The 22047-nt window shown below is 48.1% G+C and overlaps 1 protein-coding gene across 3 annotated transcripts in view; it reads right to left on the bottom strand.

The window, feature by feature from the left end:
* The window catches only part of Adcy2 (adenylate cyclase 2), a 340906-nt gene that overhangs the window by 17365 nt on the left and 301494 nt on the right, over positions 1 to 22047 (bottom strand). For 2 of the 3 annotated variants that reach the window (XM_070042164.1, XM_070042162.1), the window contains exons 19-22: positions 13284 to 13368; positions 8875 to 9033; positions 3934 to 4080; positions 2581 to 2688 (exon numbers count right to left, since the gene is read on the bottom strand). In XM_070042164.1, coding sequence (XP_069898265.1) covers positions 2581 to 2688; positions 3934 to 4080; positions 8875 to 9033; positions 13284 to 13368 — 499 coding nt within the window. Of the gene's footprint in view, positions 1 to 2580; positions 2689 to 3933; positions 4081 to 8874; positions 9034 to 13283; positions 13369 to 22047 lie in introns of those variants that run through there. The other variant, XM_070042163.1, reaches the window with a different exon arrangement.

The raw sequence follows: 22047 nt of genomic DNA, 5'->3' as shown, positions 1-22047 counted from the left end.
ATTCCTTCCCAGGCTGGCTTTGAACCGCGATCCTTAGACCTCAGCCTCCTGAGTAGCTAGGATTACAGGCGTGAGCCACCACTCCCAGCTGGAGCTCACCAATCTTAAGAAATGGTATCTTGAGGGACAGGGTAACATTGTCCCAAAAGAAATGGACTCTTTACCTGACTTATGCAACTGAAATCCCTCTTGTACATCATCTTTATGATGGCAATAAAAACATAATTAAAAAATGAAATGATATCTTAACTCAGTATTTAAAAACTCAGACACAATGCAGACAGAAGCCTAGAATGAGATAAAGTAAATATAGTGCCAAGGGGTAAATTACACCTTTCTACTGCTCTCTGCCAACCAGATTCATTATCTTGAAGCCGTTATATCCCACGTGACTGCATTGAGACCCAGCTTGTACACATGTGGCTGTGGTTCACTAAGGCCATAAGCATGGGGCCTGGCAAGAGGGAGATGGTGCCCACAGGTTTCATCCCCTCCCTCATCCCTTCCCTCATCCCTTCCCTCACTTCTGCTCTGCCTCTTCTGTCCTCTGCCTTCATCCCCTCCCTCCCGTCCCTTCCCTATACCCTTCACTGTCTTCTCTTTTCCTCTCTCTTCCCTTCCCCCTTTCTTTTCCTCTTCTCCCCTCCTTCTCCTCCTTCTCTTTCTGTCCCCATCTTTTCCTCTCCCTCCAGAGCAGCCAGCTGGCACCAGCCTGTCTGTGGTATTCACCAGGGCAGGCCTTCTGCACTGACAGACAGGTTCTGACAGTGCTGTCCTGAGCATCCGAGAGCTTGAGGCAAAAAGAGAAGAATCTGTCTCTACATTCATGTTTTCATGTTAATTTTTCAGTGGTTAAAGGCCGTAGAGAAGCGTCAGTTTGCTTCTGTTAAAGTCAAGAAAGTAAAATTATAATCAGTTCTAGTACTGGTATAAATAAAATATCTAAAATGTAAACACTGTTATATATTAAAACCTCTATGTGATGCATTTTTCCTGTAATTTTTCAACACATTAACGTTCTGAAGAAAAAAAGGCAATCACTAAGGATATGCAAGCCACGCGCCGGGCCACACTGCCTCCTTCTGTCTCAGGCTGCAGGGAGAGTCACTGCTCAGAGGCTAAGAGGGAGATTTTTCTAGGGGTTGACTGCTTGTTTCTTTTGTTCCTTTTTCTTATTGTGCCTACCTGTTAAGGATAATTCTCTGGAAACGAGCAGATGAGGGGATGACAAGTAGAACACAGTACCCGTTCACTCAGACAAACATGAGGGTTGAGATTTGAGTGAGACCACTGCCTCTAGCCGTTAGATCTGCAGAGATGCCCCCAGAGGACCAGCTCTGTGAAGATGTGTCCTCAGCCCTCACTCCTCCATGGACCTGGAAGGGGATCTGAGATCGTGGGCTCTTCTCTCTTCTCTTTGGAATCCATCTCCTTTCACAACACTGTGTTCTGGTATATTCTATCCTTTGTACAGAGTGGAGGGAAGATCCCATAGCAAGGCTGTGCTGCAGCCAGGAGAGAGTCCACTCTCCTGAGGCGACAGAAGTCTTGTTATCGACTCCTTCTAAGAACACACTAAGATTGTGAGTGTGTGTGTGGGTGTGTGTGTGCGTGAGGGACAGGAAGTGAGAGAGACATAGAGATACAGACAGAGATAGAGACAGACTGACTTGGGGCTTGCACTCAGGGTCTGGGTGATGTCCCTGTGTTTTTTTAAGCACAAGTTTAGTGTCCTACCACTTGAGCCACAGCTCCAATTTTGGCTTTTTGGTACTTAATAGGATCCCATGGGCTTTTCTGCACAGGCTGGCTTTGAACTGTGACCCTCAGATCTAAGCTTTCTGAGTAGGCATGAGCCACTAGCACCCAGCTTGCAGTAAGATCTTTATGCACAGCAATAAGAATAGTGAAAAAAACCTCTAAACCCTTAGTTGACTGATAATACTCTATTTTATCCAAATCACTTTTCAATCAACTTCCTATGTGGACAACTTTCTTTTACCATATTATTTAAAAATGAATATTTAGAAAGTATTATTATTGTTCTTGGTGAAATTAGGATTTGAACTCAGGGTTTTATCTTTGCTAGGCAGACATCCTTCCACTTGAGCCATGACATTAGCCCTTTTTGCTTTAACTATTTTTCAGGTATGATACTATAGTTTTTTGTTTGTTTTTGTGCATAGATGTGATGACAGGTTTGTACCACCGCCCCAGCCCGGCTATGTTTTGTTGAGATGGGGTCCTCCTGACTTTTTACCTGGGTTTGCCTGGGTGTGAGACACTGAGCCTGACTGACCACATTGTGATAGATGACAAGTAGCTTATCTTCATGAGACCGATTAAGTAATAGTTTTCTTCTTGTACTTCATCACATACTTGTGTGGCATCGAGTGGCTATTTGATTCCTCTTGTTCAGTAGGAGTTTGCAGACCTTCAGACTTTGAGAAATTTCTAGAATTCACTTTTGGTCTCAGAAGACCATGCTCACTGAGCTTTTAGGAGACTGTCTGGGGCCTTCCTTGCACAACGACTGTGGTTCTAGGATGGCTTGTGGATACCCGAGACCTTGGTCCCTACCTGGGCGTGCTCCTGGCTGGGCACGGCGCTCAGACCCGTGGCTGCCATGTAGGTGCTGCCGATCGTCTTGATCTTTTCAACCCCGCTGAACTTTGGCTTGGACAGCAGCTGCAAGGCAGGGACAGACATTGAGTTGGGTAGCTGGCACTGACCACCAGTCAGGCGTGTGGGCAGTCTACCCCATACTGGGAGGCAGACCAGATTCAGCTGATGTCACCACCCGCCCACACCACACGGGCTTGGCTGGGAGCCAACACGTCATGCATTTCATAGAGAGCCACTGTGGCCTTGGAGGAAAAGAGAGCCCGATGATTTACTTTCAGTGAACACGAATTACTTCTCCAGCTTTGCTGCTGAAGGAATCAGAATCAATTACAATTCAATGGCCTCAAATAAATTTCCTGATCCTGTGTTTGCAAGGCATCAATACAAAATTATGATTCCATGAGTGATATCTTTCCCTCAGGGTTAAGTGATTTGTGACAAATTGTCAGCACTGAGTACTTGAAATGGAGAGAAGAAGTATGGAGAAGAAAGATTTGCCCATCAACCCCAACCTAAGGCTTCTAGTGGGTGACCAAGTTACCAGATTTCACTTTGATTCTTCTCTGACCCCCTTCTTTAGGGCTTGGGGTGGGATAGCTGTAATATAAAACCTAGAAGTTATAGGGAAAGGATGAGGATGGGGGAAGATTCTGGAAGGTTCTATATGAGCTCACAAAGGAAAGGCCCCAATGAAAAGCATTAACTGAAGACCAGAAGCATTCTCTTGCCCCTTCCTGGGCACTCCCACTTTTAGAGAAGTTTTTTTTTCTCCAGAATTACATGCTAAGGAACTTAAGCTAGATGAGCATGTCCCCATTTCTTCTATTCACCTTCTCCTGTCTAACACGTCCACATAACCTCTGTCAACCGTCCATCAGTACTGGGGACTTATTTCTGTTTTACCAAGGAGTTGTTTAAGCAAATGTGCCTTTGCTTCCCTTTATCACATGGCAGAAAGTAGAAACCTTGAAGTATGTGCAGACATGCCAATAATCTACTATAATAAAGAAACATTCTATTTTAATATGTGAAGAGATGGACATGTACTTTCCCTAGAGGTCAAACTTTTCTAAAGGGTTTATTAGTGAAATTGTAGCTGTCTCAGTCATATCAGAATTCTACAACAGAATTCTTTTGTCTCTCCCAAATTGGCCAGGGACCTAACTATAGTCCATAGATGTAACTCAAACCACCACAAAGTAGGCCAAAGGGCCTGTGTGAAGAAATCAACCCACTTCACATGCACAGGAATTGCACACTACAGGACTGGGCCTTCCCCTGACTTTCAGGATTATGTTTGGTACCTACATCATCAAAGTCAGCGATGATCTCATTCAAGAGCCGGAGACATTCCAGACCTTCCTTGTTCACGTCTGATTCTGTGTAGAACTCCTTGAAGTCCGGAATAGAGGCAAACATGACACAGACACATTCGTAGGACTGGTGATATAAATCCTGCCAGGAGAAAAAGAAGAGCTGAGCACCAGGAAACCCTTCCAACAAAGACCCCCAATGCAAGTGCTTGTTTATGCTCAGATGATAAAGAAGCCCCTCAAGAGCCCACTCACCCCTTCTTAGCCCTGCCTCTGCCCCATCCATGTGCTACTGACCAGGAGGCAGTGAAGCTTCTAAACAGCAGATGCAGATTCCCAACTCCACCACAAGTTAATAGGAGACATCCTCCCATTAAACTTTCCCGCCCGCATCACTACCTGGGATCACTACAAGTGATCAGAATCTGGCCTGGGATCATTTCCCAGATGACAGTATTGTGCTAAAATACACGGCGATAGCTATATTCTTTGTATGGGAATTTTTATGAGTCCACCCCTGTGGGTGTGGCGGCGGTGGGGGTAAGAGAAGAGGCTAAAAACCACCAAGCGGTTTTAATTACACCTGAAAGAACCACTGGAAGTCCTCACTTCCAGTGGACTTCATGCAGGTCCCCATTTGACTTCAAGTGGAAAGAGACTTGTAGCTCTTCATTATAGATTTGAGTAAAATTGTAACATCTCACATACACCATTTCAAGGTGTGTCCATAATTTTACCACTCTACAGTGACACCTTCCAGTTCAACTGAAGTTTCAGAAAGGAAAGGCTCTGGGTGGGCGGGGGTCTGCACTGAGGTTTGGAAAGTCTGCCCTCCCACTGGCCCTGGGTTTCCGGGCCCCTGACCCAGGCACTATTATCAGGCTGCAGTGCAACATGGGAAACACTCAGACCACTGGGAGAGAGTTTGCCAAACAAGATGGTTGACCTTAGGGTGGAGGGGTCCTTGCCCTTGTGAGTGGCTGGTGCTTCCTGTGTGACTGGCAGGCCAGGACCCCACTCTCCGTGGACACTGCCTGTGAGCGCTCCTCTGTGGGACACTCAGATGAATCCTGGACAGGACAACATGGGGAACACTACGACTGTAGTGACTGCTGGCCTCTCGCAGGGAGGTTGGTTGCCTTCCCTGGTCTCATAAATGCATCAGAGCCACGGCCACCCAACTGAAGACCACAACAGCTTCAAGGAAAAGTAGACTCATGTCACACTCTCGTTTCCAGTGCCCATCAACCTGCAGCGCCTTCTGTTACATGAACAACAGAATGAAGACGTGCTCACTTGATCCTGTGTCCGCATTGTCGAGCACTTGTTGGGCAGATCTGTCCTTTGTTTCTCTCCTAGTAACACTGTGAACATTGGTATTCACAGCAGACAGCCCATGACACATGTGACGGCCGGGGACAGATGCCGGCACTGCTGACGGCAGCCCGCGAGTCAGGGGAACAGGGAAGAGATGGCCACTAGGAGCCTCTTTTAGTTAAAAACGTCAGTTTTCAAGTAAACAGACTCTCCATTGAAGAAAAGGCTAGCACATGTTTTCTGTGCCATCAATTTACCCACTGCCTTTTGTCATTGGCCGAGTGACCCCCGGGGAATGAAGATTATGTCAAGAATAAGCAGGATAATTTAGTACCACGTGTCAGATGGGCACCTCTCCGAGCCCTCATGTGACCACCATCCTCTGAGTCTTATGCTATTGTGTCCTAACTGCAGATAAAGCCACTGAGGCACATGGTTCCCAGGCTGAATGGTGGCCATGTCGGGCTGGCCTAGCCAGGATAGTGCAGAACGAACGGAGAAGCTTCTGGAAGTTTAAAGGGAGCAAAGAAGAGGCTCCTGAACAACCAGGCTCACGCACCGTTGCCAGGCAGCTCCAGGCCCCAGGCTCTCAGCAGAGGTGTGAGCCTCGCAGTGTACTCTGGGATGAGCCTAGCACAGTGGACTATGGGATGGAGGAAACAGATCCTTCCCGCCAGGTAGAGCAGGAAGTCTTCTCATGCCACAGCAATCCATTCACAGAAGCCAGGAGCAGAGTTTGCCATGGTTTATGTACTCTGATGAGTTTAGTTCAAAGTCTAACTGTATCCCTTTGAGTAGCCACGTTCTCAATATTCATTCTGACCAACCAAAATGTCAGGAAAGTGCACAGCACTGTAGCCATGTGACTGAAACACAGCGTCCCACAGCAGTGGTGACCTCCCAGAGCCACAGGACTGTGTCTGTTGTTCTAAGTGCCCGGCTCAATTGGTCAGCGGCCATCCAGTGCATCCTAACAACACTCGGAAACTGCTGAGGGTCATGACTCTCGCATGCAGTGATTTGTTCAGCTTGAATGAGGAGAGGCCCAGGGATGAGCCGTGGTAGGTCCCTGCAGGGCTGGGCTGTTCTCGGTCAGGTGTGCACTGGGGACTGTGTGTTCCCAGGGAAGGAGCAGCTATCTCTTGAAAGTCACGGCGAGGAGTGTGGTGAATCGTCACTAATATCCCAAACTGCCTACGCATCGAGGCAGAGGCTGAACCAGGCCTCCGCCCAGGCCTCTGACTGTCACCTCAGGACTCAGATCAGGTTGAGCCAGCCGGGTCCACACATAGAGCCTTTCCCCTCCCAGCTGCCTGCGCAGAGACATCTACAGGAGATACTCTGTCCACATGTCTTCGTGGATCCAATTAGCTGCATTAGAAGGAAATAACCCTCGCTTGGAAAACAGTTCTCTGCAGTGGCACAGAGTCTCTGCTGTGACACACAGTAGGACCACAGAGGGAAAGAAGGCATCCATGTGGGCTGCCAGCACCAGGGCCTGGGCACTGTCCTGCCCTGTGACTCTCACTTAGGCCAGTGTGGCTCCCTGCTCGTTGCTCTATGAAATGCCCGCCTGCCTGGTACATGGCCCAGTGCCAGTGTCCCGCATTCTACTTAGCACAGCCACAATGCCACCTTCTTACCAATGGGGAGACCAAAGCTCAGATCCCGGCGCTGGTTCAAGGTCACAAAGCAGACAGTGAGGGGACTAAGATGCACACCCACAACAAATAGCTCACTTTTCATCTCTCTCCTTGCTCCACCTTCCCTGATGACTGCCGATGGTGCTGCGGTGTTCCAACACTGCTCAGAAAACACCCGGTGCTGCGGTGTTCCAACACTGCTCAGAAAACACCAAGCAGGAAGGAACAGAGAACACGCTGCTTTTGCTGGCCTGGTACTGGGAGGTTCTCGGTGGTTGTGGGTCCCATCAGGTCTATGACACAGAGCCTCCGTGGTGGCCTCTTCCCAGGTCTTCGGTGTCTCAGGGAAAGGATCACCATGGAGTCCAGAAACTTCTTCCCTGTCCCTCTCACTCTCTAGCCTCCATCTCCCACCTAGCTTCTAGCACTGTTTCAGATTCAGAAATCCCTTCCTCATGGTTGACATCCCCCCTCCCAACCTTCACTGTGCCAGCGTCTGTGGAGATAACAGACTCTGGTCCCCAGGAGGAGCAAGGAGTGTGGCCACTCTGTGCAGATCATCTCCATGACCAGGGCAGAGCTAGCTTGGCTTCAGGATGGAGGAAACAGCAGGAACTTACTGAACTTAAACCTGAATCAAAAGCTGGAGTATAGACAGGCTCATGGAAATAGATCATTCCATAACAGGTAAATGGATTTCATTAGCTGTGATCAGTAGGGAAACAAGTTGCTCAGATGCCTTGTGAGCATAGAAAACACCAGAAGAAATAGAGTCAAAGAGTCATCTCATCCTGCACCTTCCGAGGAGGAAGAGGGCAGCAATTTCCAGAAAGCCACCTACCACGGGCTCTTATCTTTCAGATCAACATTAAATACTCATCAGAGAAAGGCGCAGAGCCTTTGCACTGCAGTCTCACCTGAGATGAGATGATTGCTAAGGATTTAATTTGTCAGCGGGGTTCTCTCTGCTGCCTTCCTGTCTGTCTCCGCAAACCTCTGAAACCTCACAGATCTGACCTTGATGACACAGTAGCCCTCAGGTGCCATTTCAGACTAAATTATACCATAGATCTGGCTGCTCTATCTTGCAATTCAAAAATATTAAAGAAATTGCTTGACATTTCATTCCATAATTGAGTTCAGTATTTCAGTGACATCCTAGGAAAACATCCATTCCATTTCTACCCATTCAGATGGACGAATCCAAGTCTTTGTCTGGTGTCATGTGGATCTGGCATGTTGTCTCATTATTTTTCAAATTCTAACATCTTTTTATTTATTTATTGTCAGTCGTGGGACTTGAACTCAGTGGGCCTGGGAGCTGTCCCTGAACTTTTCTGCTCAAGGCTAGCACTCTATCACTTTGAGCCACAGCTCCACTTCGGTTTTCTGGTGGTTAGTTGGAGGTAAGAGTCTCATGGCCTTTCCTGCCGGGGCTGGCTGTGTAGCTAGGATTCCAAACTTGAGCCACCAGCACCCAGCTTTGAAATTCTAACATGTTTAAGAGGTTCCCAGGGAAGCACAGCGAAGGAGCCCTGGGCATATAGACCTTGCGGCTTATCCTGGCCTTGGAATTTGGGTTCCATTGTATGAGGGAGGATTAGTGTTCTCCTAAATTAGGGAGAAGGAAGTGGCCACTGGGGGGGAGGGTATTTGGGACTGCAGGGTCTCATAAAATTCTCCAGAACTTTATACGATTGGGAAAAAAAATAAACAACAAAAACGCAAACAACTTCCAGAAAAGAATCAGGTCCTTGCTGAGACTTTAAAAGGTGATTCCCATTCAGTACTTCCAACTGGCCACCCATCAACAGCACTCAGGCCGACCAAGGCCACCTGTCACAACGAGTATGCAAAGTACCACATCAGAATCTCTTCCAATTCAAAGCTCTGCTTCCACCACGCACCCCGCCCCGGCCCCGTTCCCAGAGAGAGCCTGGCCACCAGGGCCAGCCCCAGCCCTCCACCCCTCTGACCTCGTTTTTCAGGCTCCTGGCCAGGAAATGCTCCGCCACGTGCGCGGGAAGCACGTTCTCCAGCAGCACACGATTCAGGTTCTCCATCGTCTCTATCTCCTCCCGCTCTTTTTTGAACTTGTTCTTCCACAAGAAGTCTAACCTACAGTAATATTCATTCTGTTACAAGAGGACACAGAGGTAAAGAAACAATAGGCATCTTGTCCTGCCAGAGAGTGGAGGTTTCAAAGAGAAAATCAAAAGAACAACACAAAACCACACCCAGAATCCCCCCACAGAAGGACCCCCTCCCCACAGACCCCTCTGCCCTGCCCAGCATTTCCCAATCCACCTGTCGCATAGAGTTGCAAACAACTAAGCAAAGCAAGGAACCATCCTGAGCAACAGTTGTGGCGCAGGGCTTACAAGTGTAGGTGGCAGCAGAGCTTCCTGAATGGCTGTGTTAATAAATCATGGCTTGGATTATCCTCGGCAAAGGGGCACGGTGGAGTACAAAGGGTGAATCAAAGGAAATGAGAGCGAGCACAGAGCATGAATCATGCACTGACTGCTGTTCAAAGACCCGTCATAGCCTTCCTTGTGGCAGTCTGACTTTACTGTTTGTAAATGACTTTCTGTTGTCCCAAATTACACGATTAAGTCTTCAGGGTAAAATATGATAGTTTTTCATTCGGGATTACACTGTACATAGCTATGCCATTATGTGAAGATGAAGCACGTGCTGACATCATTTAATTTAAGGGAGTTCCTGTCAGTGAAAATATTTGTGTTCATACTTTAGAGTATATTTAAGTAAAATGGTTTTTAAAAGGCAGATGTTACTTATACGGTGGAAATGGAGACACTCATGTACTGACAAGGGTCTTTCTGGTGTTGGGTTGTCATGGGTCTCTGTCTCCTCTGATGTAGGTGATGGAACATGATCTATCTTGACTGAGTCCACACAGAAGGAGAGAATAATGTAAGGACAAATAAATGCAAAAGGGGTTGCATGCAAAGGTTGTCTATTAGATTAATAATAATGATGGTATCGAGCATAACAGCACACACATCCACACACATCCACAATACACAATAGCCTCTCATGTAGAATTTTAAATAATTCACATTCCCCAAACTGAAAAAAAATAAAGATCATTTATCAGTTATGTTTGATTCTAACTACACATGATTAAAAAAAAAAACTTCCCCTCCTCCTCTGCTCTGGCATTTATTTTTGCCTCATGTAGACAAGCATTTTTTCCCTTCTAAATACACTGCTCAAAAGACATTTTAGATGTTTGCTCATATTACCTGAAAGCCAAATTTCCCACCACACCATACTAATACATAGTGTCGTGTTCACTGACTAGAGAAGCCCTCACACTGGGAATAATGATGTGTGTGTGGACTGTGGGGGCCAGCCGGGATGGGTCTGACGTGGCAGATGCACTGAGCCGTGGCACCCAGGTGACGATTGCACACCCAGCCCTCCGTGGGAGCTGCAGGACTGCAGCCGCCTCCTAGAGGGAAGTTTGGGTAGTGAGCCCACTGCCATGCCCAGAAGTTACGCAGGCTTCCAGAGCCGCCGTTTGTCAGTCTATGCCGAGAAGGAAATCAGTAGCTTGGAGCCAGTTGTATTGCCTGAAAAGGGCATTTTCCTCCTTCATCTGTCTGGGTGCCTAGCTGTTCCCTCCCCAACCCCCTTCTCCGGTTCTGTGCTTGGTCTGGCTATGAATACCTCCCAAGCCACATGGGGCTTTGCACCTCCACGAGCAGTTTCCAGGAAGTGGTGCTGTGCTCCAGTGGTAGAGAGCTAGCCTTGAGTTGAAGAACTGAGGGACAGCGCCCAGCCCAGAGTTCAAGCCCCATAACTGACCAAAAAAAAAGAGCATCGATCCTGGGCTGAGCTGCAGGGCGGCATGCAATTCTGCCTATCCTTGAAGACTGAGCTCCTCCTCCACAGAATGACATTGGCCTGACCTTGGGGTCAGGCAGCTGCCCCGGTTCATGCTGTCAATTCACGCCACCTGGAGTACAGACAGACCCTCGCTGGGTGTGCTGCTGCTTCAGCCAGGATGAAATGCGTGCTGCTCCCTTTTTCAAAAGAGGGTCTGGGAGGGCTCACATTTCAGTTATGTACTCGATTTTAGTACAGCAATAGCACTGTAGATTTGAATAGGAGATGTGTTACTTTTTCATTAAGGTTACTTAGAGTTCCCATACTTGGTACGGAGAATGCTAATTTGTTCAGAAAGAATACATATGCATAATGTGTATGAGATGGCCATAGGGCAGAGAGGCCATTAGAACCAATCACAATGAAGCTAAGTAGTGAACCATCTATCCAGTCGCTTACTAACCAATCAGAAACGCAGTGACTACCAGGACCGAGTGCCTGGGGCACTGGGAGATGCTCTATTCAAATATGGGGCAGTTGTCTGCAGCATGCTTGTGAAGTTCAGATAGGAGTGCAGAAGCTCCACATCGCACACACCAAAGCTCTCAGCCCAGAAGAGTTTTAGGACTTATTCACTTTGTGGTTTGGGGGCTTAAGGTCATATTCAGTGGTGCCCGCCACAGGCTAGGTGACTCATAGCCGATGTTGCAGAATGACCATGAAAAATGACTCCTCCGCCAGGGGTAATGAGTTTTCCAGGCCTCCCTATGAACACATTACTTATTGTCACATTAATGATAAAAGTAGAACAACTCTTAGTAAGACTGGCATCACCCAGTTGTATTAAATTAATGAATACTTAATGGTGATATCGAATACTTTTTGGTTATTTATCTTGAATCAATCAGGGAGTAAATGGGTCAATTGTCAGTCACTGGCATTAAACACCATTAAGTAGTGGCACCAAATTGGATCATTTAGGTGACTAATAGAAACTCAAGAGCATTGTAACTTGAGTTTAGGTTCTCACAGCAACAAACAGGAGGCTACAGGAGAATCAGGGAAGCAATGAGAGAAAAGGCATGATGTAGGTTGTCAAAAGTGCAAGCCCAACAATGCAGAATGAATGGAGAGACGCTACCAGTCAGGAGATGGAGGAAGAGGAAGCAATCTTACAAAGCGCTGCAGAGGACGGGGCAGCTCAGCCCAGGAAGCCTGGGGTGGGTTGCAGGATTAAGTCCTCAGGAAGGACACAGATCTCCTGCCTGGGCAAACCGGAGAGCTCAGGTCCAGATGTGGGACTGACAGCTGCAGTGGCAGATTACCTGTCTGAAATGCTGCTCAGAGCTCGGTAGCAGGGAAAACTGGAAGTCAGACCCAAGTTCACACTCTGTACCATGCCTCTCAGATATCTGCTGCATATTTATGTAACTGTTTCATAATGTGCATATAATCTTCATCGGCTCCTAACTAGTTATTTGTTTGTTTTATACTGCCGATATCCTAGGACTGGTTGAAGCAGGCCTGACTGACTATGGATGAGTCTGGGACTTTGTAGGTAATCCGTTTCATGCAGAGGCAGAAGAAAAGTAATCATCTTGAAAAATCTTACATCCACAGCCTCTCCTGGGGGGTCAGGAGAAAGTGGTGGCTTCAGGACGGAGTTTCAGTCATGTCACAAATAGAGATTTATTTTTTTTAAGAGGGTCCTAGCATTGGGAGAAGTATCAAGCTACTTCCAGCAAAACAACTCTGCCCCCCTTATGAAAATGCAAATGACAGCTGGGCGCTGGTGGCTCATGCTTATAATCCTAGCTACTCCGGAGGCTGAGATCTGAGGATCACGGTTCAAAGCTAGCCCAGGCAGGAAAGTCCGTGAGACTCTTACCTCCAATAAACCACTCTCTGGCCTTCACGGCTGTTTCCTAATGGGGTTAAGTGTATTTGCTGGCTGCTGGTCTTTGAGGCATGAGTCCACCATACAGATGATGGCCTTTTAATAAAGACTCCAGAGTCGACCTCTCAAAATGTGGCTTCTCTGTTTTCTCTGTATCTCGCTATTGAATTCACTTTATAACACCATCTCTTGCATGCACAACATTTTGCCCTTGTGCATTTTTTTCTTTACTGTTTCTGACCCACACATATGCTATGTATTTTTGGGGGCAGTGTCAGTATTGGGTCTTGAACTCAGGACCTCTCAGTTGGCTTTCTTGCTCAAGGCTGGTGCTCTACTACTTGAGCTACAGGTCTACCTGTCTTTTCTGGAGGAATTAATTGAAGATAGGTACTTAATTGAAGATAGGTACTTAATTGAAGATAGACTTGCCTGCCTAGGCTGGCTTTGAAACCTGATACTCAGATCTCAGCCTCCTGAAAGGCTGGGATTATAGGCATGAGCCACCAATGCCTGGATATATGATGATGATTCTGGTTCTTAATCATTTGTTGGCACAAAAGCAACTACAATGCACACCAATGAAGTATTATTAATAAGCTCCTGAGGAAACATAGAGAAAAGATTTCTTACCTGTCTGCCCAGCACAAGCAGTGTGATGAAGAATATAGAGAGGGACACGGAGCCCATGGTCTTTAGGTCTTTCCAAATGCCTGGCCTATTAAAAACAAAAACAAAACCAACAGACAAAACAACATGCACACAGGACTTAGAATTCCAACATCAACAAACTTGAGAACCCCCACAGCATGCTCAAATTCCACCCTACAAAGCACACATTTCAACACATCCCAAACCTAAATTGAACCAGAATAAGCCAAAAACTTCACCTTCTGCAAGCACAGTCAAAAGGCAGTACTTCCAAACTCATAGGGGCTTTTACTTTACATCAAGCTCCAATAAAGATAAAAGTCAGAACTAGCAGAGCATTAAAACCATGCTCTTTATACCTTGGGGGTCAATGGGGAGAACCAGGTATCTCGTTTCTTCCACCTTTTCATTACCATTTGAGACAGTAAGCTTGAAATGTTTAATCATGTGAGGCATAAAAATGAAGGAGGGAACTTCGTTTCTACAAGCCCCTCTGACCTGTGGCTGATGCAGTTTCCCGCACTTTGTAGCGAGTACTCAATTGTCCTCATTTTCCTACGATTTCATGCACAGAGGAGGGCGCCTGTCCATGGCTGCTCCCCCTCAGGTCCAGGTCATTTCTTCCTTCTCACCTTCTTGCTGTGCTGGCCAGAGCCCCATGTCCCATGACCACAGGGCCTGCAATGCTACACTGGCACTAGGTGACATCTACCGCCATCCCCAGGGGAGTCCTGCACAGCCTAACAAAGGGTCATTTCTCACATGGAGATGTGGGGAAGACTGGAAAAGTCAAGATTCACTGGCTTCCACCCCTGTCCCAGCAGCAGCTCAGGATGAGTGCCGAGCGTTCACTTTCCTCTGGTTTATCCTTGCCTTTTGACTTCTAGTTCCCCCCAGAGCTTCAGTGGTGGCTAAGAGGAAAGCAGCCATGGAGGGCTTTGAAGTCAATGACTTGGGTTTGAAATCTGAGCGATGGGACCTTGGATAAAGTTCTGCAAACCTTATCCACCCAAAAGGGTACCGGCGCCCACTTGTTCTGGACATTTTATCATGTATCTGTCCACACAGCAGAGTCTGACACCAAAGTCCTTCATGAGTGGTACTCATGATTTTAGGGTTAATGGCTAAACGACAAAGGTAAAGAAACTCGAAAAGTAGAGAAGAAGATAAGGAGGTCCATAATGACTAAGTTCACTTAGTCATTGTACATGAGCTTCATGTACAAAAGAAGAGTGGATTCCTGGAGGCGTTAGGAGACCCAACCACTCCCCCCCCCACCAGTGAGCCCTGCTGGCTTACAAGCTGGGGATGTGGACCCCATGAAGGTTTTATGTGCATTGACTTCCTGCTTCACTTAGGACTGATTTTCATGAAGTGTAGTTGCTCCTCTCAGTCCAGGGCAGCTGTGTCTAACAGCACAGCTGGAATGATCCTCACCGACAAACAACGCTGCCCTCACCTTCATTTTAAACTCAATCTTTTCTTCTGCACGGACACCAGTTCAATGGTTAGTAAAGCAGCACAACACAGCCCCCTGTCCGGGAGGCTGGTCTAGGCTGCTCACCAGCCTAGAAGCCAGGGCATGCCCTCCGTCCAACCCACCCTGTGAGAACCCAACTAGGAGCAAAATGCAGATGCCCAGCTCAGGAGTCGGTGGGAGCTTCATCATTGCCATGAGTCAGACCTCTGCTCCCTTTCGCACGCCCAGGGAAGGGACCTAGAAACCCAAACACACAGAGGCAGCCACTTGGAGATCCTTTTATGCGACTCAGGAGCTGGCTGGGTTTCCAGTTAGCAGATGACAAGTGCACACGGTAGCCAGTGGAGAAATCTTTTCTGGGGACTCCTCCCAGGAACACATTTGGAGTGTGGTTTGGTCTGGGGTGGAGGCACATCCATTCCATCTATCTCCCCAGCCTTGTACCTGACTTAAATGGCGGTGAGTGGTGGCTAGCCAGGGAGGAAGCTCTCCACACTGGTCAGAGGAGAGGATCACCAAGTCTGGACTTAACTACCCCTCCTTCCTGCTTCCCTTGCTGGTGTGTGCACGAGCGAAGGCGGGCAGGAGAAGGGGTGGCGGAACGGCCGGTCTTCCACAGATAGGATATAATCTCAGGTAGCTTCTGGGTAGCGTCCAAGCCACAGTATTGATCACCGTATTAGTTGTTTCCCATTGTGCAGCAACACAGTAGCAGCACCACAGGGTGGCTTCAAGCAGTAGGGATTTATTGTTGATAGGTTCCGAGTTCGGGAGTCTAAGTCAGGATGCCTTCTGCACCACACCCCTGAAACCTACAGGAAATCAGTTCTTGCTGCAGCCTAGGCTCTGGCAGCTGGCCGGCTGTCGTTGGTGCTCCCTGTGGGTAATCTTCCCTGCTCCCTGGCTCGCCTCAATATCACTCCTGTCTCGGTCTTCATCACCTGGAGATTTCCCGCGTGTCTGTCACTTCATGTGACATCTTCTTATGAAGACACCAGCCGTATTAGACGAGAGGGCTTTGTAATTTTGCAAACCTCACCTTAATTAATTGCATCTGCAATGACCTTATTTCCGGAAAAGGTCATGTGAGGAAGGATTAAAATTTCAGTATACCTTTTTTTGGGGGGACACAAGTCAACTCAGCAGTCAGGCTTTACATAAAGAAGACCCCACCGGTGCCACCCATCCGGTGACATCCCCTGTGAGCTGTCTCTGAGCATGGCACTGTCACTGACTGACAGGAGGGGACGTCGGTAGTACAAATGAGTTTTCCAACAGCATCACAATGTAGTCACAACTATCTATCCACAAGTTAGACTCCAGGGATGTCAGCCCACAAACATGCCTGTAGCTATCCAGGCACCGATTTGCAAGTGGTTGCTCTCTGCCTGAGGCTGCTAATGAGCAATCCTTCTGACCCTCAGGTTTCAGGAGTCCAGAGAGCAACATATCTGATCAAGCAGAGTGAAAAAGACATGGAGGAATTATTTGGTGAACGTGTGGCTATTCAAAATGCAAAAGGCTTGGGTAAGAGAAAGCAATCCAGGCACACAGACACACATACATTCTTCCTTAAAAAATAACCCCCCACCAAAAAAAAAAAACCTGGACATTTTCCTAGGCGAAATGGACTATTTTTTAAATAAGAGACGTATGCAAAGAAACCTACTTTCTGTTGCGCTGTGACTAGTTGACTGACTGAAATAGAAATATATATTCTCAGGTCACTGATGGGGATAAGCATTCATCTGAACCTGGGTCTGGATTTCTGTCCATGACTCATAAAGAAGAGGAGAAGGGCCTGGAATGATGGCTCTGGGGTAGAGGGCTGCCCCTGTGATGCTCAAGCCCTCACTTCAAACCCACTACTGTAAAACAACAACAACAAAAACACCCCAAGCCAGGGTCTCTGGCTGACTTATCCGCTGGCTTTCTTGGCCATCTCTTGGGTACACTAGTAAGGAAGGAAGTGCCTGACTTTGCCCACAAGAGACCCCTGAATCCACAGGAAGCCGTGATGTAAACCATGCGTAGAATGGAGGGAAAGAGTCCTCTCCCCATGGTCTACTCAGCGCGAGCTGTGAAGTTAATTATAGGATCCCATGATGCAGACCAGAACAGAGCAAAACAAAGCACTCCAGAAAACAAATGTTGAGTACAAAATGAGCGAAGCAAAATAAAGACAGCCCTGAGTGCTGTAGTGCATCTTCCTCTCGGCCTGGGCGGTGAGGGAGGGCAGGGAAGTGCTACTACGCCTTGCTTATGGTTTCCCTTCCTCCCTCCCCTCTCCTCCCTTCCTCTCTCCTTTCCTTCCCTTCCTTTCCCTCCCCCTTTCACTTTTCCTTCCCCTTCCCTCCCCTCTCCTCTCCTCCCCTCCTCTCTCTCTCTTTGCCAGTTCTGGGGCCTGAGCTGAGGGACTGGGTGCTGTTCTTTCTCTCTTTCCCTTAAGGCTGGTGCTCTATCACTTTGAGCCCTGTACCACTGCAGACTTTCTAGTCGTTAATTGGAAATAAGAGTCCCATGGATTTTCTTGCCCAGGATAAGTTTGAATCATCATCTTCGGATCTCAGCTTCCTGAGTAGCTAGGATTACAAGCGTGAGCCACCAGTGATCGCCACAATGTTCTTTATGTCTGTGTGTCTCTTCTTCTAACTCTACTTCTTGACTTGTCACCTAAGCCGCAGCCTTGTTCAGGCTCACTGGAGCCTGATGGGTGACAAGGCATGAGCCGTACCGTGTAGCCAGGTCCCATAGACCATATGAAGTGTGAGCAATAACAGCTCATTATAAAAGTAAGGCTAAACTGTCATGTTGGCTAGGGATAGCTAAACTTGCCTGCAGGGTTTGTAGACACTCTTTCTTCCCCTTATTGGACACAACTCATGACAATTCTGTGCACATTTCCAGACAAGGTGGCTCACTGCCATCCAGGGACAGAATCGTGCTTTTGTAACGTGGTATTCGCAGAGGCGAGCAGATATTCTAGTGATGCACAATAAGAGAACAGCTCATACTCCTGCTGAGAAAGAGCCCGAGGCGGGTCCGAAGGAACGCTGTGCGGGGCTGTGCGGGCTGTGTGGGGCTGTGCAGGCTGTGCGGGGATGTGCGGGCTGTGCGGGGCTGTGCGGGCTGTGCGGGGCTGTGCGGGGCTGTGTGGAGATGTGCGGGCTGTGCGGGGCTGTGCAGGCTGTGCGGGGATGTGCGGGCTGTGCGGGGCTGTGCGGGCTGTGCGGGGCTGTGCGGGGCTGTGCGGGCTGTGCGGGGCTGTGTGGGGCTGTGCGGGCTGTGTGGGGCTGTGCGGGCTGTGCGGGGCTGTGCGGGGCTGTGCCGGGCTGTGCCGGGCTGTGCGGGGCTGTGCGGGCTGTGCGGGCTGTGCGGGGCTGTGCGGGGCTGTGCGGGGCTGTGCGGGCTGTGCGGGCTGTTTGGGCTGTGCGGGGCTGTGCGGGGCTGTGCGGGGCTGTGCGGGGCTGTGCGGGGCTGTGCGGGCAGTGCTAGCGGGCCCTTCGCTATGGAGGTAATGAGGCTCTTTGATTCACTCGGCTGGGCTTGGGGCAGTGGATGGTCAGAATTCATGACTCTGTGCAAGTCAAGCGCTGAGGCTCTGTATAATCCATTATTACCTCTAGCCCTAAATCAAACAAAGCAACACAGCCTTAAAAATAGGATGATTTCTTATAGATGATGCTATTCTACTGATGGCTGCTTTCTATGGAAGGAAAGAAGAAAGCTGATAGAAGCTAGCTAACCCCGAGTCCACGTGTTTCACTGTCAAAGTGGGCAGCTGTGATTTCCTCCGTCCCTGCTGCCCGGCTGGTGGGGTCAGACACAGAAAAACATGCTCCGTGCTTTTGGCAGAGGGAGCAAACAGGAAGGATTGGGAGAGCTGAGATACTCAAGACATTTCAACATTAACTCCAGTGTATCACGGGAGATGCAATGTTTGAAATCATTATTAATTTAAAGAGGAGAGCTTCAAGAGATGCCAGGTGTGCCAAGAAATCCAGCAACATCTACAGATGGACAGATGTGCAGTGACCCTTAGCTCCTTTCCTGAAAGCGATGAATTCTACAGTGCTGTCCTGACTCTCCTTTAGTCCATGGCCACTCAATCCAAAGTTGGTCAAAATATATCACAATAGCTCAAACTCAAGACGTCAGAGTTTCTAAGGGAGAGCAGGACAGTTCTCGAAGTTCAACGCTTTGGTCTCAAGTCGCAAGGACCGCCATTTCTCCCTGTCATCCTGAGCTGCCAGAGGACGCTACACTCTGGATGTGACTTCTGCCTCAGCATGTGCCTGTGTGCTCTCCGCACAGCATGTGCTTTATTCTGCCAGCATGGGTTGGAGCATGGAGCTCCTAGCGGGCTCCTCTCTTCCAGGAATCTTTGGAACTAAGGGTCTAATTCTAGCCTCAGGTGAGTTCATATGAAATAAGCAGAAGTGTGGATGAGGACAAAACACTTCGACTGCTGTCCTCACGTCAGTGTCATTGTAAGAGGAGCTCAGCAGCCCCGAGAGCTCTGGCTGTGGCTAGGGAGGAGAATGTCCTGGGTCAGAACTGGGACATACGATGGGCTCAGCAAAACATCTCGCAGATGATACGGAAGCCTGCTATAAACACCTAAGAATTACAGAAAGGCCTGTCTGGACCTTCTAAACACCAAGCTCCCATTCTTCCATCACATGAAGCGATGTATCAGGATCCTACATGGCAGTGAGGTTAGGTACTGGAACGCTCTGACCTACAACAGAATTGGGTTTTATTGGCACACTCTCCCGTGGGTTGTTTTTTGTCCTTTGTCTCCAGAAAAATCTGCTTTCTATGTTTATGAATCTGTAAAAATATCTTGGGTGTCCTTTTCTGAGTTATTCATTGATCTGAAGTTTGCCTAGTGCCTTTTCTAGCCTTGGTAACTCTATTGACAAGAGAACTGCCTTGCTGGCTCATCCATGATCAAGAACCAATTCAGTTTATAAGGTCCCTGCCACAGAGGCCAGCGTGAGCGCGTGTGCGAAAGCCATACCTCTCCAACTGTGTGGTCGCGTGCTGGCATTGACTCCACGTGGACACCTCCACGTGGACACACTCTTGTGAAAGTTTCTTTTCAAAACTCAAGAAGGTAAACCAAAACTGCCGTGGGTATTGATGAGACACATCCTGAAGGATCAGGAGCTGTGCTCTGTTTTCAAGGAAGTGGATGAGAGGAGAGATTCCATCGCGGCAAGTATTGAGAACCGTCGGCATGTCTGGAAGCTTTTATTCACTCATGGAATGGATGATTACTGAGCATGTACTAAGTGACAAGCACTGCTGTAGGTGCCATAAACATGGCAGTGCCATTGAGTTCAGGTCTTACGTTGCTTCTCTTGAGAGATGAGTTAAAGTCAGTGGAGGGGACAGGGAGGAGAGACAGAATCAGAGACTGAGATGGAAAGCACCGACAAGGCAGAAAGGCCATGTCTGATTCATCTAGGATCAGTCCTTGGAAACTTTCTACCTTTCTAGAGTTGTATCAACAACACAGGGAAGCTCAGTGCTGGGTATACAGCAGGAGGCAAGGGCTGGAGTTAGGTTCTCTGAGTGTATTCACCACCAGGGAGGCACACATCCAAGGCTCAGTGGGTAGCAAGAAGATTGACCTTCACAGCTAAGCATGGGTCCCAGAAAGACCAGAGCAAGAAGCAGGAAACCAGCCATGGGAAAGGATGAAGATATGGTGCTCAGCAACAGGCCAGCAAAGGAACAGGGGTAAGTGCTAGGCGTCAGTGCCAGGGACCAGCTCCATCAGAAAACAGGTGCTGTCCAGCTGTCTTCTGAGCAGCCTCCTCCGTGAAGGGCATCTGAAGGGCATGTCCAGCTCCAGGATTCCGCAACATTCACTCTCCAGGCCCAAGGCCAGACCATGGTGCTATAAACATCTTACTCTCATTGCAAAGATCCTTAATCAATTATTTGACAGAGTTCTTGAATCTCAGGAAAGAGCAATGCTGGCTGTGGCTTTGCATCCGGCATGAGTCATCGTGTTGTATCCAACAGGTACCAAGGCTTGAGAACTCAGGTGACCATGAGCTCCTGCTCTCCAGCTCTTTCTCCCAGCGTGGCCTGGGAGCTTACATTACATGAGATGAGTTTGCTCTTGTGCCATTGCGTCTGGGCTCTTACAGCAAAGGGACACATTTGGTAATGCTGGCACAGGGATTGTGCCAGAACCTCCTGAATTGAGGTTAGGGAAAGAGACTGGTGCTTCCCTGGAGAGGATGCTGGATTTGGTGGTGGACGTGGAGATGGAGCACCCAGGCTCTCTCTCAACCTTTCCTAGGCTTTGAGTCATGGTAAAACCAAACAAAGGGAGAACACACAAACAAGACTGACATGAAAGGAAAGGGCTCCCAAAGCTAAATGCCATTATCTTTCCCAAGTAACTGCACAGCGGGGTCCACGCAGAACCTGGCAGTCTCTTCACGTGCCTTGCTGAAGTCCATAGAAATAATCCTCTGCCCAAACCTGTCGGGCCTCACGGCTTCTTTCGCTTCCCCTGTGTAACAGACACCAGCACTTCAAATGTAATAAAGGGAAATGTACAGGCATCACCCACCGAGTGTAGAAATCGGCAGTGCCACGTCTGTTTAGGAATATGATTCAGGTTCTGACAAATATTAAAGTATACTTGGCTGGAGATGTTGAGAATTTATAGGAAAATTAACTTTGGCTTTCATTCTCACCATGAGTAAGGAATCATAAAATCTGCTTAATGCAATTATGCAATTTGCATCTCTACTGCTATAACCTTGATTACAGATGATTGGGGTTTCCACGATCTAGAGGATGACAATTAAGCGTGGCAAGGAGGGTTGCTGGGGTTACATTTCTGGAAGTGTTTTATACTGGCAAGAAGTCATCAGTATAGTGACTGCCTTCTTCAACTTCCAGAGCAAGAAATGGATGTCAATAGTTGAGACATTTTCTTTATGTTCCAGGAAGGAAATAAAAAATAATTTGGAGGAGAATGCAAAGCAAATACCCTGAGGCTGGGGGTCCACACACACATTTCAGGCTTGATGTAGAATATTCTGTTACTGAGTTGTGAAAGGGAGAGCATCATAAAACGATTAAAATATTGTTCTTCAAGCAGGGGATATGATATTTCTTATAAGCCTACGAAAGGAATTTGATAACAGACAAGTTTTTCTACAACTGGATCCCAGCACGATTCTTCTCATGAGCTTCGCAATCCAGATTTTCTGAGGCTCTTCACTTCTGCCCTTT

The sequence above is a fragment of the Dipodomys merriami genome, unplaced genomic scaffold (genome assembly GCF_024711535.1).
Source record: "Dipodomys merriami isolate MVZ:Mamm:240054 unplaced genomic scaffold, mDipMer1.0.p SCAF_32, whole genome shotgun sequence".
Classification (NCBI taxonomy): Eukaryota; Metazoa; Chordata; class Mammalia; order Rodentia; family Heteromyidae; genus Dipodomys; species Dipodomys merriami.
This window is presented reverse-complemented; position numbering and strand designations above follow the sequence as displayed.